Source organism: Sciurus vulgaris (genome assembly GCF_902686455.1).
Source record: "Sciurus vulgaris genome assembly, chromosome: 14".
Taxonomy (NCBI): Eukaryota; Metazoa; Chordata; class Mammalia; order Rodentia; family Sciuridae; genus Sciurus; species Sciurus vulgaris.
The window spans coordinates 87,922,619-87,937,426 of NC_136475.1; the positions used below are offsets into that span (position 1 = coordinate 87,922,619).

General features: G+C 37.7%; 1 protein-coding gene across 1 annotated transcript in view; it reads left to right on the forward strand.

Annotated features, from left to right (window-relative positions):
- The window catches only part of NBAS (NBAS subunit of NRZ tethering complex), a 343,098-nt gene that overhangs the window by 287,826 nt on the left and 40,464 nt on the right, over positions 1-14,808 (forward strand). The window contains exons 45-47 of the mRNA XM_079111365.1: positions 2,960-3,178; positions 7,017-7,219; positions 9,489-9,578. Of these exons, the coding sequence (XP_078967491.1) occupies positions 2,960-3,178; positions 7,017-7,219; positions 9,489-9,578 (512 nt within the window). The remainder of the gene's footprint in view (positions 1-2,959; positions 3,179-7,016; positions 7,220-9,488; positions 9,579-14,808) is intronic.

Consider the following 14,808-nt stretch of genomic DNA (forward strand, 5'->3'; position numbering starts at 1 on the left):
TGGAATGAGACAGACATCATTACCCTGTGTACATGTATGATTATATGAACGGTATGAATCTACATTGTGTACAGCCATAGACATGAAAAGATGTACCCCATTTGTATACAATGAATCAAAATGCAGTCTGTAAAAATAAAAAAAAATTAACAAAAAAAAAAGAGAATTAGATGACAGTGCATTAAGCAAATGAAAAACCAACAAGTAGGGGTTGGCTGTGTATTTTATCAGTTGGCCAAATTAAAATTCAGCTTCAATTTATTGAGTACTTGCTATGAGGAAGGTTTTGTGCTGGTTGTTTTATGTATTATATCTCACTTAATTTTTAAAATGACATTAGATAGTAGTTGACATTTTTCATATTTTTTAAGTGAAGACAACTAAGGCTTTGAAGTACTTTGTCAAGTTGCCTGCAGTCACCCTGGTATTCAGTATTAGGCATAGGCTTTGAGTTTAGTGTGCTTCCTGCTTGCCATGCATCCATTCCAGGGTTGGTTGGCAATGGCAGGTTAAGCCTTGGACAACAAAGACTGCATCTAGACCGAAGGACTTGGGAACCCATTATTTCTTCCAGGAACACTTCCTGCACCTGTAAATCACCGGCTTTCCCTTACTGTCTTGCCTGTTTATTATCTTCCTCACTGCATAATAGGCCAGGAAGAGTATTTGCAAACTGATATATCCAAGTAATTCTCTAAATTTTATTTCTTGGAGAAACAAATATAATAGAAAGAAAGGATTCACATACAATATTGATTCTCAGTCTGCATTTAAGCAGCATATGCTGGCAGAGCCTGCGAGGGTGCAGAGGTAAACAAGAGGCAGCTGTGTGAGGGACAGTGGTAGGAAGCATGCCCTGGGTAACCATGTGCTCTGGGTTGCAGTTTTTACTCTTTTCACTTAACTCTCCTGATCTTAGTCTCTCCATGCACATGGTAGAGGAAGGGGAGTCCTTTGAACTAAACACGGTTCTAATGTCTTGTATTTCTAAACCACTTGGAGGTGTTCACAGTTTGTTGAGGAAAAGAGAGAACTGCATAATTCAGTGTATATATATATATATATATATATATATATATATCTTAAGTTTCTTTTAATCTATTTATTCTTTTTTTTGTTGTAAACAAATGGGATACATGTTGTTTCTCTGTTTGTACATGGAGTAAAGGTGTACCATTTGTGTAATCATAAATTTACATGGGGTACAGGTGCCTAGAGGCAGAAGTCTAAGAAGTAGAGGCAATGCAACTTGTTTTAAAGCTACATTTGCAAAGTAAAAAAAAAAAAAAAAAGTTACAATTCAATGGAAATAGTACTTTCCTAAAGAAACCTTTTATCAGTATTTATGTGGGATTAAGAAAATGTCAGGTTTCACTATTCAGAGCTAATAATTCTGGGTAGAGTGACTTGGAGGTAGCAGATAAGAAATGGAGGGTTATTGTACACCTCCTAGTGTGGCCACTGATATCTTCTATTTAAGCCTATTCCTACTTTTCAGAATAGCCAGAGATGTACAATGACTGATTTTAAGAAATACTAGGGAAGTTGGGCACAGTGGTGCACACCTGAAATCCCAGCAATTCAGGAAGCTGAGGCAGGGGGATTGCAGGTTCAAGGCCAGCCTCAGCAACTTAGCAAGACCCGTCTCAAAAATAAAATTCAAAGGACTAGGGATATAGCTCAGTGGTTCAGTGGAACAGCAGTCTTTTTTCAATTCCCAGTACTGTGGGAAAGAAAAGAAGAAATAATAGGGAAAATTGATATTTTTGTCTTAGGACTTTTCTCTCTCTCTCTCTCTCTCTCTTTCTCTCTCTCTCTCTCTCAACACAAAGTGCTTTTAAGGATATGTAAAAATGGGCTTGAGTAGTTAGTTGACAATAAGCTAACATCCAGAATCTAAAACAACACAAATCAGCAGGGCTTCAGAGGGCACCAAGTATTACTCAGAGGTATCTAGTTTCTCTATCAAAATGGACAAAGTTTAGACTTCTATTTTGTATTCATGAGGGTAAGTAAGCCTAATATTTTTAAAATTATTAGAAAAATATAACCCCTGCAAACCAAACACAGCCTGACACATGTTAATGAATGAGTGCATTGTTGCAGAATGTTTGGAAAGCAGAGAAGAAAAAAATGTTCATAATCCCAATACCTTCACAGTCACTATTTTTTGGTATTTATTAATATACATATGTGCATGTATGTGTATGTAGACATATGCATATGCACACATGTATACTCATGTACATGTATATACACACATATGTATATATAAATATATGCACAGACAACTGAATTTTTTATGTATGCATATTTTTTGCATAAAATATATCTATATTATGTATAGATATCATTTATATTTTAATGTAAGTTGATTTAGAGGATTTTTAATATCCTGATCTCTAAAATTTAACATTTTATGATAAGTGTTTTTCAAAATAGCTATGCTGTTTTTCTAATTTCAGTTTTAATGACTGCATAATATGCTAACCAGTAATTTGTCATAAACTAGTCATAATTTCTCATGTCAATTAGATTGCTTTTGAAGTTTTCTTTTTAGAGACTTGTTCTAGTTAAAATCTTCATACCTATATTTCTTTTGAATTATTTCCTTATAATAAATGATCAGAACTAGAAATTATGGTTTTAGAAATGACTCATTTTTGCCTTGTAACTGACAGTCAGTGTGAATATTGGTTTGTCTATCCCAGTATTGCCTAGTTGATTATTATCATTTTGAAACCTGTATTTCTAATTTAATAGTACAAATGGTACCTCACTGTTTTTGTTTTCTTCTATAAAAGAAAAACTAGTGAAAATCCTGTTCATTGGTTACATTGTTGATATTAAAATTTCACTTTTATTCTCACTACCTTACTAATGCCTTATTGAATATGCCATATATAATAATGTAAGACTGGTTTGTCTCAATGTTGTTTAATGCCTTTTTTTAAAAAAGCTGTCTGTGGAAGCACGTGAAGAGATGACTAGAAAAACCATTAAAATAGTCAAACATTTTATTGAGAAGCCAAAGAAAAGAAATTCAGAAGAAGACATTCAGGAAGCTAATGATTCTAAAGTTACCTATGTGGATACTTTGAATCATCTGGAGAAATCACTTGCCCACCTGGAAACTCTGCATCATAGCTTCATCCTTTCTCTGAAGAATAGTGATCAGGTAATGAATGGAAACTGCTGTACACCCACTCACTGCAATATCAGAGTGTGCCTTTGTTTCTTTCCTTTAAAAGCTATGCTGGTAGTTGTGCCAACTTCCATTACTGTAACAAATACCTGAGATAATCAACTAATAAATGGTTTATTTTGCTTCCTAGTTTTCAAGGTTTCTGTCTGTGATCAGTTGGTCCCATTGCTCTGGACCTGGGGCTGCACACGATGGCAGGAGTGCGGAAGCTTTCACCTCGTGTCCAGGAAGCAACAGAGAAAAATGAGCTAGAGTCCCACTATTGGTGATATAGAGTCCTGCTCTTGGTGCCCTAAGGAACACTCACTGGGCCAACCCGCTAAAGGTTCCACCAGCACCACCTGGGGGATGGAGACTTTAACACACGGACCTTTGCAGAACACTTAAGATCCCAATTACAAGGCAGGTGGCATGTGCTCGCCTGTAATTCCAGCTCCTTAGGAGGCTGAGGCAGGATGGCCACACATTTGAGATCAGCCTCAGCAACTTAGCAGGACTCTATCTCAAAAAATAAAAAAAGATGTGAATGAAACTGGTAAAGTGCCCCTGGGTTCAATCCCTGGTAGCCCCTCTCAAAAAAAACAAAAAACAAAAAAACAAAAAACAAAAAAAACAAAACAAAAAAAAAAAAAACAAAAACAAAAACTCAACTCTACCAGTAGTTAATCAGGTTTTCAGAGTTGCAGATACTCTTGAAAATGGTCCAACCCTTTATCCTTTAACCTTTTCATTATCACTTGACTGTCACTTCTATCTGAAGGAATTTGGGCCCCTTATTACAGATGATACCTGTATTATCTGGGAAAGAAGAGAACGGGGAGGTGGGAGAGGAATGGATAGCAGGTGTTGAGTGAGCCCTGGACCCGTGCCTCAGAAGAGGAGAGTCCCCAAAGTTCACAAGTACTGAAGATGGTGCTTCTCCTGCAGCTGCTGGGTGCTTTGCTCTCCAATTGATTAATAATTTTTTTTTTTCCTCATAATTTTCAGAAAAAAAATCAGAAATAGCCTCCAGTGCCTTCTTCAACAGTTTTTTTTTTAAACATGCATCCTCCTTGTCCTGTATTAATGTAACATGTTTCCAGTATAACAGTATTATTGATAGGAATTTTATAGCTAGTGAGATTTTTCCTCCTTACTTTCTTGTTGAGGCCGTGTCTCAAAACGCCACCTAGAGCTCAGGAGCCCTTGCCCTTACTGGGGTTTGAGGACCCAGGTGTCAGCACTGTGCAAGGACACCAGAAACCCTCTGAGGCCCTCAGAGATTTTGTTCTGTATTCTAACCATCATGGGAGTTTAGATATTCTTATTTGTAACTGTAGGGTTAACAAATCAATAAGTAAATGATTTTATGTAAATGAAAACAGTGTTTATGTATATGAATACTATTCTATCTGCCCTTTAGTGCTGTGGCAAAGGAACCTATATGTGGCCAGTGAACTCTTCTTTGGTTTTTTTCAAATTACATTTATTGACTTATATCCTTGGCTTGTAGAAAAAAAATTCTTGACTAGAAAGATCAGTCACTGGAGAGGGATTCAGATAATAAACAAATGGAAGGCTTCAAAATTTGTATGAGACACATAAATGCAAACCCTCATTAAAAAGATAATGGAAAGAATTGAGAAGTTTGGTAGCAATTTTATTTCATTTTGTATTTTTCAGTGCCTATTAACGTGTACAATGAATGCCATTAAACAATGATACGAACAATATAGAAGCCTTTGTAGGGATCAAACTGACTTTACTAATCTTGATTTTATCCTGCTGATGTTTTTGATACCATAATTCATAATTATATGAACTAGGGTAAAGATTGAATCTTGATTTAAGTAAAAGTGACTTAGACTTATTAGTATTAAGTTTCTAAGTTCTTGTTTACTTTCTTTTTTGGGGGGTTAGTACCAGAGATTAAACCCAGAGGTGCTTAACCACTGAGCCTCATCCCTAGCCCTATTTTGTATTTAGAGACAGGTTCTCACTGGGGTACTTAGGGCCTTTCTAAGTTGCTGAGGATGGCTTTGAACTTGAGGTTCTCCTGCCTTATCTTCCCAAGCAGCTGGGATTACAGGCGTGCACCCCTATGCCCGGCTACTTATTTACTTTTTAAACTGATTATACTAAATAAAAATCCAGAGGGTTAGCATCACTCTTCTCGGAACAAGTGTTGTCCTTCAGCAGCTGGAATAATCTGTGTAGATTCAAGAGGTTATTAGCAGAACATATCTGCTCATTTCTTCTAGGTTATGGCTGAAGTGTACCATGTCATTCCTTGTAAATTTCATTCAGCCAAACTATGTGAAGATCATATGAGGATACTCGTGGTTACTGAAATATTGAGGCCCTTTTCATAACAAAAGTGGGGAATAATCTTCAGCCCCATACATTTATCCCCTTTAAATTCAGTTTGATTTTAACCCGCTTAGTTATATGACAAATGAAGAACACATTGTATCCGCATGTAGTCTGGTGCAGTCTAAGGAAGTGGAAGAGCTTCATCCCATGGAGCCTCCATTCACCCTTCTCATGTGGTATTAGTGATTGTTTTGCCTGATAGGGATTTTTTTTAATAAAAATTTTCAAACAGTGGAGACAATAGTAAAATAGTAAAATTACCAAAACATGGGTTGGGCTTGTGGCTCAGTGGTAGAAAGCTTGCCTAGCACCCATAAGGTACTAGACTAGGTTCGATCCTCAGCACCACATAAAAGTAAACAAAATAAAGTATTGTGTTCATCTACAGCTACAAAAATAAAAAAATATAAACAAAACCACAAAACATGATCAATCTGCTTTCACACATACTCCCACCTTCCCTCTGCTCACTCCTGTGGGAGGCATCTTTTCATTTTACCAGGAAGTGCTTCCAAATCTCTCTCTAGAATATCCAGTTGAACATACCGCTATTAAATAATCAAAAGATTAATCATAAATCTTTAATATCATAAAAAGTCCAACTAACATTCCTAGATTATTACATGGTTGTTTTGAAAAACAAAGCAGTATATTTAGGATCACCAAGGAAACTGAAGAAACTGAAAGTGTTACTGTCACTCAGTAACCGTATTCGTTATTCTACAAAGCAGTAGCTTATGTCCTAGTTCTTAAATTATTTGTGGAAACATCAGTTCTTACAGATGTTATAAAGAGAGGCATGGGGCAGAGGGGTAGTTTTCTAGATTCTAATCCCAGCTCCATTAATTGCTAGTCATGTGACTTTGAGAATGTAACTTAAAAACTTTGGCCTTCAGTTTCCTTTTTGATGCTATGGGGCTTACTAAAACTACTTACAGGATTATTTTAAGTATTAAGTTAGATACCATGTGTGCAACCATTTTAATAGTTAAAATCTATTGAGTAAATGTGCAGCACCTGGGATTATAGAGTTGATGTTCAATAGATTGTAACTATTATGTGACTATCCTACAATAATAATAATGGTGACACTCACAGCTGCCAAGTCTTGCTTTATGAGGACATTGTACTAAAGGACTGACTTTTGTATCATTCTGTCAGTTGATGCTCACAATGCCCTCTAGTCACATGTCCTCTTTTCTTCAACCTCACTTTACAGATGCTGAAATTTCAGATCACAAAGACCTACTATTTAATTAATTTGGTAAAACTTGATCTGCAATCAAGCCTGGGTGGCCCTTGATCCTAAACTTTCGATAACCAATTCATGACCCTTTGGTGTGCTGTGATGGTTGTAATTTATTTGGATTTAGGGCCTTCTAACTATGTCTTACTACATGCTTATAGATACATTTAATTTCCATCTGGTATTTAGGTGTTGACTACCATGTCTTTCCAGGAAATACTGCAGAAATACGGTGACCTCTATGACCTATCCCGATCAGAAAAGGGGAAACTTCACGACCAAGCTGTGACCATGTGTTTGGATGGTCAGCCTCTAAGAATGATTCAGCAGCTACTTGAGGTGGCAGTCGGTCCTCTAGACATCTCACCCAAGGATGTAGTACAGAGTGCAATAATGAAAATAATTTCTGTCTTGAGGTAAGCTTTAAAGAGTAAATACTGAAGAAAAACTAAGGTAACATTTTACCAATAATGAATGCCCGCCTCGTGGTTGTTATGAAGCTAAACTATCCTCATGTATAGAGAATCTTTAAATTTTCAAGCACTTTACTAAAGTGAGAGATTATTTTTAGAGTTCTCAAAGTCTTATTTCTTAAAAATCTTGAGAATAGAGAACCATGAAAATGTTCTCTCACTGGTATAAAGTGTACATGTTAGGAAGCTAACCTCTGGTGGCCCTTCTTTCCCTCCTCACATTATTCCTTATTTGTGTGTATGTTTCGAAATGGGGTCATTTCAAGATGTTGCCCAGGCTGGACTTGAACTTGGAATCTTCCCAAGTAACTGGAATTTCAGGCATGCACACTACATCCAACTCTTAAGTCGTTTTTGAAGTAGGGGAAAGTCCAAAATGTCACATGAGCATATAGCTAAGAGCCACACTGCCCTGTGGCTTCAGTGTGGGTTTTCAGATTTTGCCTTTTCTGAAATCCCTTCTTTGTTGCAATGGAAAAATGGTTTCCAGAAGTTTCTTTTGAAGTAAATCAGGCAGCTGGTGGTGTAGCTCTGTGGTAGAGCACTTTCATGAAGTGATGCAATGCATGCATGAAGTCCTAAGTTCAGTCCCCAGTACTGGGGGAAAAAAAAAAAGAGAGAGAGATACTTGAAACATATAAGATAAGGTTATTCATACACTGAAGAAACTAGACATCTGTTAAGGACATTATTTACCTGCAGCTAATGGCACAAACTTGACAACTGAGAAATTCTTGCTTCATGTCAATATGCTGGTGCCTTGGTAGGAATGCATCCAAGAGGATTAGAAAAGAGGGGAAAGTGAAGCTAAGAAAATAATGAGGCATCAAGTGCTTTCTGTGAATAATGCAATTAGGCTAAAAGATTTAGTTGTGTTTAATTTATTCTCCTTTTAAGCATTCTTTGTAATTCTGTATTGCTCTTGAGGAACTTTTTGATTAAATGCATGTCAGTTTTCTGCAGCTGAACTGAAATCAAATGAGCCTTTATCAGTTTAATTACCCCAGCTTCATCCAGTTTTCACCTTAGTGCTCTGAAGTATCTGGAAATTTCACATATAGGGACAGACATGAAATAGAATAGCTATTTTAGAAATAACAAGTTAATGAAGCTTTGTACTGTGTTTTTTTTTTGGTCACTGGTTATATGAACCACTCTCTTTCAAAGGATGACAGATATTTATTTGATACTTTTGTACCTTTTGGTTTATAGTTATCCTTTTATTATTTTTTAAATCAAGCCTTAGATAAAACTTACAAAAATAAACATTTTGAAAAATTAGTGTTTTGATAAATATAGTTTATTTCCTTGAAATTGCACATTTTCATTAATAATTAAAATTATGATATATTGTAGTTTTACAGTTATAAACACTTTACATAAATTGTACTTTGTTTTCCTTCCCTGCGCTCAGTTCTACCACTCAAGGTTTGGTTCTGATCTGATCAATAGTCTATGTGGCACACGGGATAGCTTCAGTGATGTGCATTAAGTCTTTCAGAAGTGGAGGGACAGGGAGCTTGAGTTCAACTGCCTCTTTTTCAAAGGAAAAGAAATTGCTGGTGACAACTTTCATAATATTTACTGTTCAGAAAGTAAGACTTGGTAGGTGCAAAGTGACAAAGACAGGAAAATAACAAAGCCAGCAGTTGATTGAAATCATAAACTTCAATTCTCCCAGAAACTCAGGTTAAACTTCCTTTTTCTCTGTTGCATTTTCAGAATTTGCTGGAATTCTACACAGGCACATCTGGAAAATGGGCAGAATAAAGTATTTGTCTGTGGGTAGTGGGAATTATAAAATGGCAGAATATGGGTAAAGCACTTAGTGGTGCCCAGTACCTAGTAAACAAGAAGTATATATTAGTTGTTTGTCTGTTTGTTTGTTTTTCAGAATGTCCAAATGTAATAACCTCAAAGATTATTACATATTTAACACTTTAAATGGCTTGCATATTTAATATTCAATGAATGTGTTTTCAGTGACGGAATGCAAGTAGATTTGTTCTCTTGACAGCAAAACATGCTCCTTAAGAAGTGTTCCATTTCCATATCCTTAGCACCCAGTATTGGACTTGGCACACTTGTAGCACAAATGGCTATGGCAGATCATGCACTGTGCTGGACTCCCTCTGGGTTCATCTGAGTGTAAGTACCATGTGCGTTTGTGAGGCTTGAATGACCCTCTTCACTCCGCTCTCTATTTTCACAGTGGTGCCAGTGACAACCTTGGTGGGCCAAGGGACCCCCTCCAGGTCCTGGAAGGTATTGTTGCAGCAGTCCATGCCAGTGTGAACAAGGGGTAAGACCTGATCTCCACTGAATGGCTTTCCTGCGAATGAGAATTACTTTTAGTGTCTGTATTTCTGAGACCTTGAAGACTAAGCAACAACTGTAGGTATTTGAAAAGGAACAGAGGTCCTTCTGCATCACTAAGGAGAGACTCAGCATCTGGAGAGCCAGGATCCCATCTCTTTTCTGGCCACATCGGTGCTAGCGGGACCTGCTTGCCCTGGAGAGAGGTTTCTCTTCTTGCCTCCTTCACATGGAGGTCTGGAGAGGAAACTGCTCTGAGTTTCTTAGAAGAGACGAATTCTCATCCACAGCAGGTTGATTGTACTGAGGAAGTATAGAAATTCTAGAGTGTGTGTGTGTGTGTATACACACATATATATACATACAATACAAGTCAAGTCTGCTCTTTGGAGACTCAGAATATAAAGCTTTAGAAGTTATAAAAGTTTGTCACTTATGCCATTTTTAGCAAGCATTTTTCATTCAACTGCAACAGTGTTGATAATACCAACTACTAATGGACAGCTATCCACTTCCTCAAAATTTACAACATTCTGTCATATGGCTAATATCTATGTCAACCCTGTAAGCCTCCCCCCAGTTTTATTTTTTAAATTGAAAATATAATAATGAAGTTCCCTTATTGTAAAGAGAATTTTCTTCTCTGTACTGTGCCATGCTCTGTTTTAAGTCTCAAGGAATTATGTATGTGGTTATGAATGAACCTGTAACCCCAAGAAACTTGCAGGGGAGGTGAGCTTGCCCAGAACTGAAGGAACTATATAGTAGAATGGTAAGTGCTATGCAGAAAGCAGGGTGGAGGGAGGGACAAGTCAGTACAGATATACAATGGATTACCATGGAACTATTTTCTGAAAAAAGAGTTTGTTGGAGCTGAGGAAGCTGCCTGCAGACTGCAGGTGCAGCAGGTAGCACAGCAGGCCCGGGTGCTGCCCAGAACACACTCACCCAGCATCTAGGTGCTACAGTTGTAGTCCCAGCTCACAGCACCCCAGTGAGTACTGTCAGCAGCACAGCTTCTCTCCGGTAAGGCTGACCTTGGATCCTTGGATAGAAGTGAGATCTGTCAGGTGATGCTGCGGGCCCTTTCCAGTGGGTCCCACTGGGGATAGCCAAGATGATTAGAAGACAGTGCTTTGCATTAGCAATTTCAGCCAGATATACCAGAGAATGCAATTGGATCTTTTGAATACAGACACCTTTTTAAGTTTTAAAGAGGAAGACATTTAGGGAATGGAGAAGCAGAACAGAATCATTCTTTTTTTTTTTTTTTTTTTTTCCAGAGACAGAATAGCAAAGTCTTCTTTTATACAAACAAAATTGAAAAACAGAAACTTCTGTTTTTTTTTGTTTGTTTGTTTTTTGCTTTGGAAAGGAAAAAGAAAGAATATGATAAAGTCATGACTTTCATTCCTGGCAAGTATGTTTTGAGTCTGCACTGCTAAACCTGATTCTACTTGCTTGTATTTCCCTTCCCACTGATGTTCCAGGTAGATTCACATAGAGGATTTACTGTCTGTGTTCCAGGTAGTCCAAGTCGGGTCTTTGGGGTGACATGGGGATTCTGGTCTTTTTAACTCAGCACTCTCAGATCACTGATTATTTATGACCCAGTAGCCTTGTGTCTAGGAGAACATGCCAGGCCTGTGTGCCCCTTGCCCTGCCTCTAGACCCGCCAGCCCTCCTTCAGTCCCACCCCTGTGACCTAGACATCCACTGCCTTCCTCAGTCTGTTTCAGTAGTAAAGAACCTGTACTTGCCCACATGCTCAGCCATCAAACCCAATGGGTTACGCACATACCATCCTGCGGTATACCTGGCAGGGAAACTGTGGGGACAGTAAGAATTTGAGAGAGAGAGAGAGAGAGAGAGAGAGAGAGTAAGAGTAAGAGTAAGTAGGGCTGCCACCAAGCTTTTAGCTTTATGGCTAAATTTTAGATAGCTTCTGCCATCTGTCAGCGTGGCTCTTGACATTTTATATTGGTTTAGATGTCATTTGCTTTGTACCTACAGCTCCCGCCTCATCCAGAAAAACCCTCTTTCCCCTTGTTTTATCTGTGCTACTTTTTAATTTACCTAAAATCAGAACACTCAGACCAGCCACCAGTGGTGTGTTCAGTCACTTTTACAAATGGTCTTTCCTTCCCAGTTTAATAGGGTTCCTGCCACTAGACATGAAGGTTAAGTATTCCAAGGGTTTGAAATGATACCCCAAACCTTCTATAACATCTGCAGCTAAAGATGGGAGAAGGTAATTAATTATTCAGAGCTTCATCCATATTGAAGTTATTCTATGAATTTGTATACTTTCCTCCATTATTTATGTATGATTCCAACATCATATTCTGAGAAAATAATCTAAATTTTTAGTTTGTATTGAGAATTAGTTTATTAGTTTGCTTAAGAAAAATAAAGCTTATTATTCAAATTCAATAGCTTAACATAATAATATTATAAAATAATATATCTACTGAGCTTGTAATTAATAAAATACCACTGTCATAAATTTTAGAAAACAAAACAAACCCCTAATGAACACTCATTGCTCTATCCCAACACCTTAGAAAGGTGCTATTCAGCAACTCAATCTTCAGAACAACCCTGCTACACAGAAAGTATTATCTCCATTTTACAGATGAAGAAATGGAGCTCAAGCTGGATGTGGTGGTTTGTGCTTGAAATCCTAGCTCTTGGGAAGCGAAGACAGGAGGATCACAAGTTGCAACTTAGCAAGATGCTGTCTCCAAAGAGAAAGGTCTAGGGGTGCAGCTCAGTGGTGGAGTACTCACCTAGCATGCCTGGTACTTGAACTGAATTCAGTCCCTAGTTCCACTGAAAAAAGAGGAGGAAAAAAAGTGAATATAGGGAGCTTATCCAGGGTCACCCAGTAAGGACAGTCTATGAATCTCTCACCTTGACATTTCCCCTGGACATTAAAGAGCCAGCAGTGGAGAGTAAGGGGCTGCCTCTCACACTTCACTGTGCATACAGCTTGCCTGGGAGGTCTTATTAACAGAGATTTGGATTTAGGAGGTCTAGGTGGGGCCTAAAGTTTTCCATGTTGAACAGTCCTGAGTGACACTGGGTCAGGAACTGAACATCCCAGTACTTCCCTCAGCTTTCTCATCCCTTTGCCCTACTGCTCTTTACTTTCACTTTACTTTTTCTTCTACTTCCTGCCTTCATACCTTTCCTAACTTGAATGACCCACAAATATGAACTGTATATTAGTGATTCTCAAAAGAAGTATGACGTTAAATCTACTCAGATGATAATAGATAATTAATAAAGGAATCCCTTTGTGCAATATTCCAAAGGAAAGAAAAATTTTCTTCAGAACTTTTGAATATTTTTGGTGCTTTCATTTGTTTACATTGTTACTTAAGCACAAAAAAACGGAGCATCTTAAAGCCTCATATATTTTGAAACAGGGTCAGATAATTCAGACTTGATTGAACTCTTTGCTATTACCTAGAAATTTCACGTTATTTTTAAAATACAAAACAGAAGAAGAGCCCACTAGAGCAAATTGGAATCATGTTCTCCACACACCCACAGTGTACGTTCTGAATACCGAGCCACCCTGAAAGCCACAGTCACTGACCTGGGTGGTGGGGACACTGTACCACTGCAGTTCCTGGGTCTCTTCGGGCCCTGTTCATGACTCCCAGCAGCTGTGGCTGCCTGTCACAGCAAGGTGTAGCATGCTTTTCCTTAGCAAGTGAAGCCAAGGAAGATATTTTGGATTGGTGAATATTGGAAAGTAGACACAGAGATTATTAGTATTTACCAAGAGTTAGGATTTAAGATTATCATTATGTGCATACCACAATTATTACTTTTTCAGTCCGACTCTTTAATCTATGGGTATATTACAGGAAAGAATCTTTGAAACTTTTTGCATTTACTTTTTTTTTTCAATTAAAATTTTTTTTAATATGACAGTATATTTTGAAATATTATACATATGTAGAATAAGTATAACTTGTTCCAATTAGGATCATATTATTGTCGTTGTACATGATGTGGAATTACATTGGTCTTGTATTTATATATGAGGACAGGAAAGATAAGTCCGATTCATTCTAGGAGTTTTTCTTTTAATTCAATTTAATCAGAATTTTTTAAAAGTCACATTTTATATTACCACAACACTATTAATGTGCAGCACTATTAATTTGCAGGTCTCTCTTACCCTTTGCTGGTTGCCCCTGATTTTTTCATGGTTGCTGATAAATAATAGACATTCTCCTGGAAAATGTCCACCCTGCTCAACTCCATGCATAGAGAGGAGAGCATGCACAGTGTGTGGATCATCCAGGAACAGAGGCAAGGGGCCTAGAGTATGAGCTGTTAGCTCATGTTTACTTGCATCTGTCTCTCTCTCTACCCTCCCTCTCAGAGCTTGCAGAGTTCTGCTAAGAGTCCAGAGAGTTATGGAAATGGGGTGAGATGAATCAGACTTTGGAGAAGGCAGGTGGAGCCCAGGGGGAACTAGAAAGTTCCTGAAGGCTTCCTACAAAAGAAGCCTTGCCTTGGTCCCAGCTCTTTGTCACCACATGTTCGTATTATCCAGTTTTTAAAGAACTGGAGAATCCTGAGTGTGTGTGTGTGACAGAGAGAAGGAGAGAGAGAGAGAGAGAGAGAGAGAGAGAGAGAGAGAATTTTGAAACATTAGGATATACTATGCAAGTCAATCCTCAGATTTGTTTGCCAGTTTACCTTCAATACAAAGACTGGACAAAGTGGCCTTATTTCTTATAATTTGTTCAGATTCTATGACATTTATATTTGCAAGAAATCTCAAAGGTCTATTTTCATGTTTGAATGCAATCTTTCCTTCCCCCATTCTGCTTCATGATTTATAAAGTTATTCACATGATTTTTACCTCTTCTAATATACCTTAATGGTTAAGTTTTGGTTATCTTTCCAGGCAGAATATGAAAACCCTTTTACCAGTAATTAGTTTATTTGTATTCTTGAAATCTGTTTTTTGCTTTGTCTCAACAATTGCCTTTGGCTGAATTCCCTTCTCTTTCTGTGTACTTTGTGCGTGTCCTCCTGTGGCCAATCATAACAGGAAGGCCATGAGAGGACTCCAACCACCTGAGTTGCCACATTCTCCAAGTAATCATTTAGTTAGCATATTTATGTTGTCACCGTTACTGCTGCAAATCTTTTCTGCTAATAGAGGTTCTTACTATGTATTCCAGAT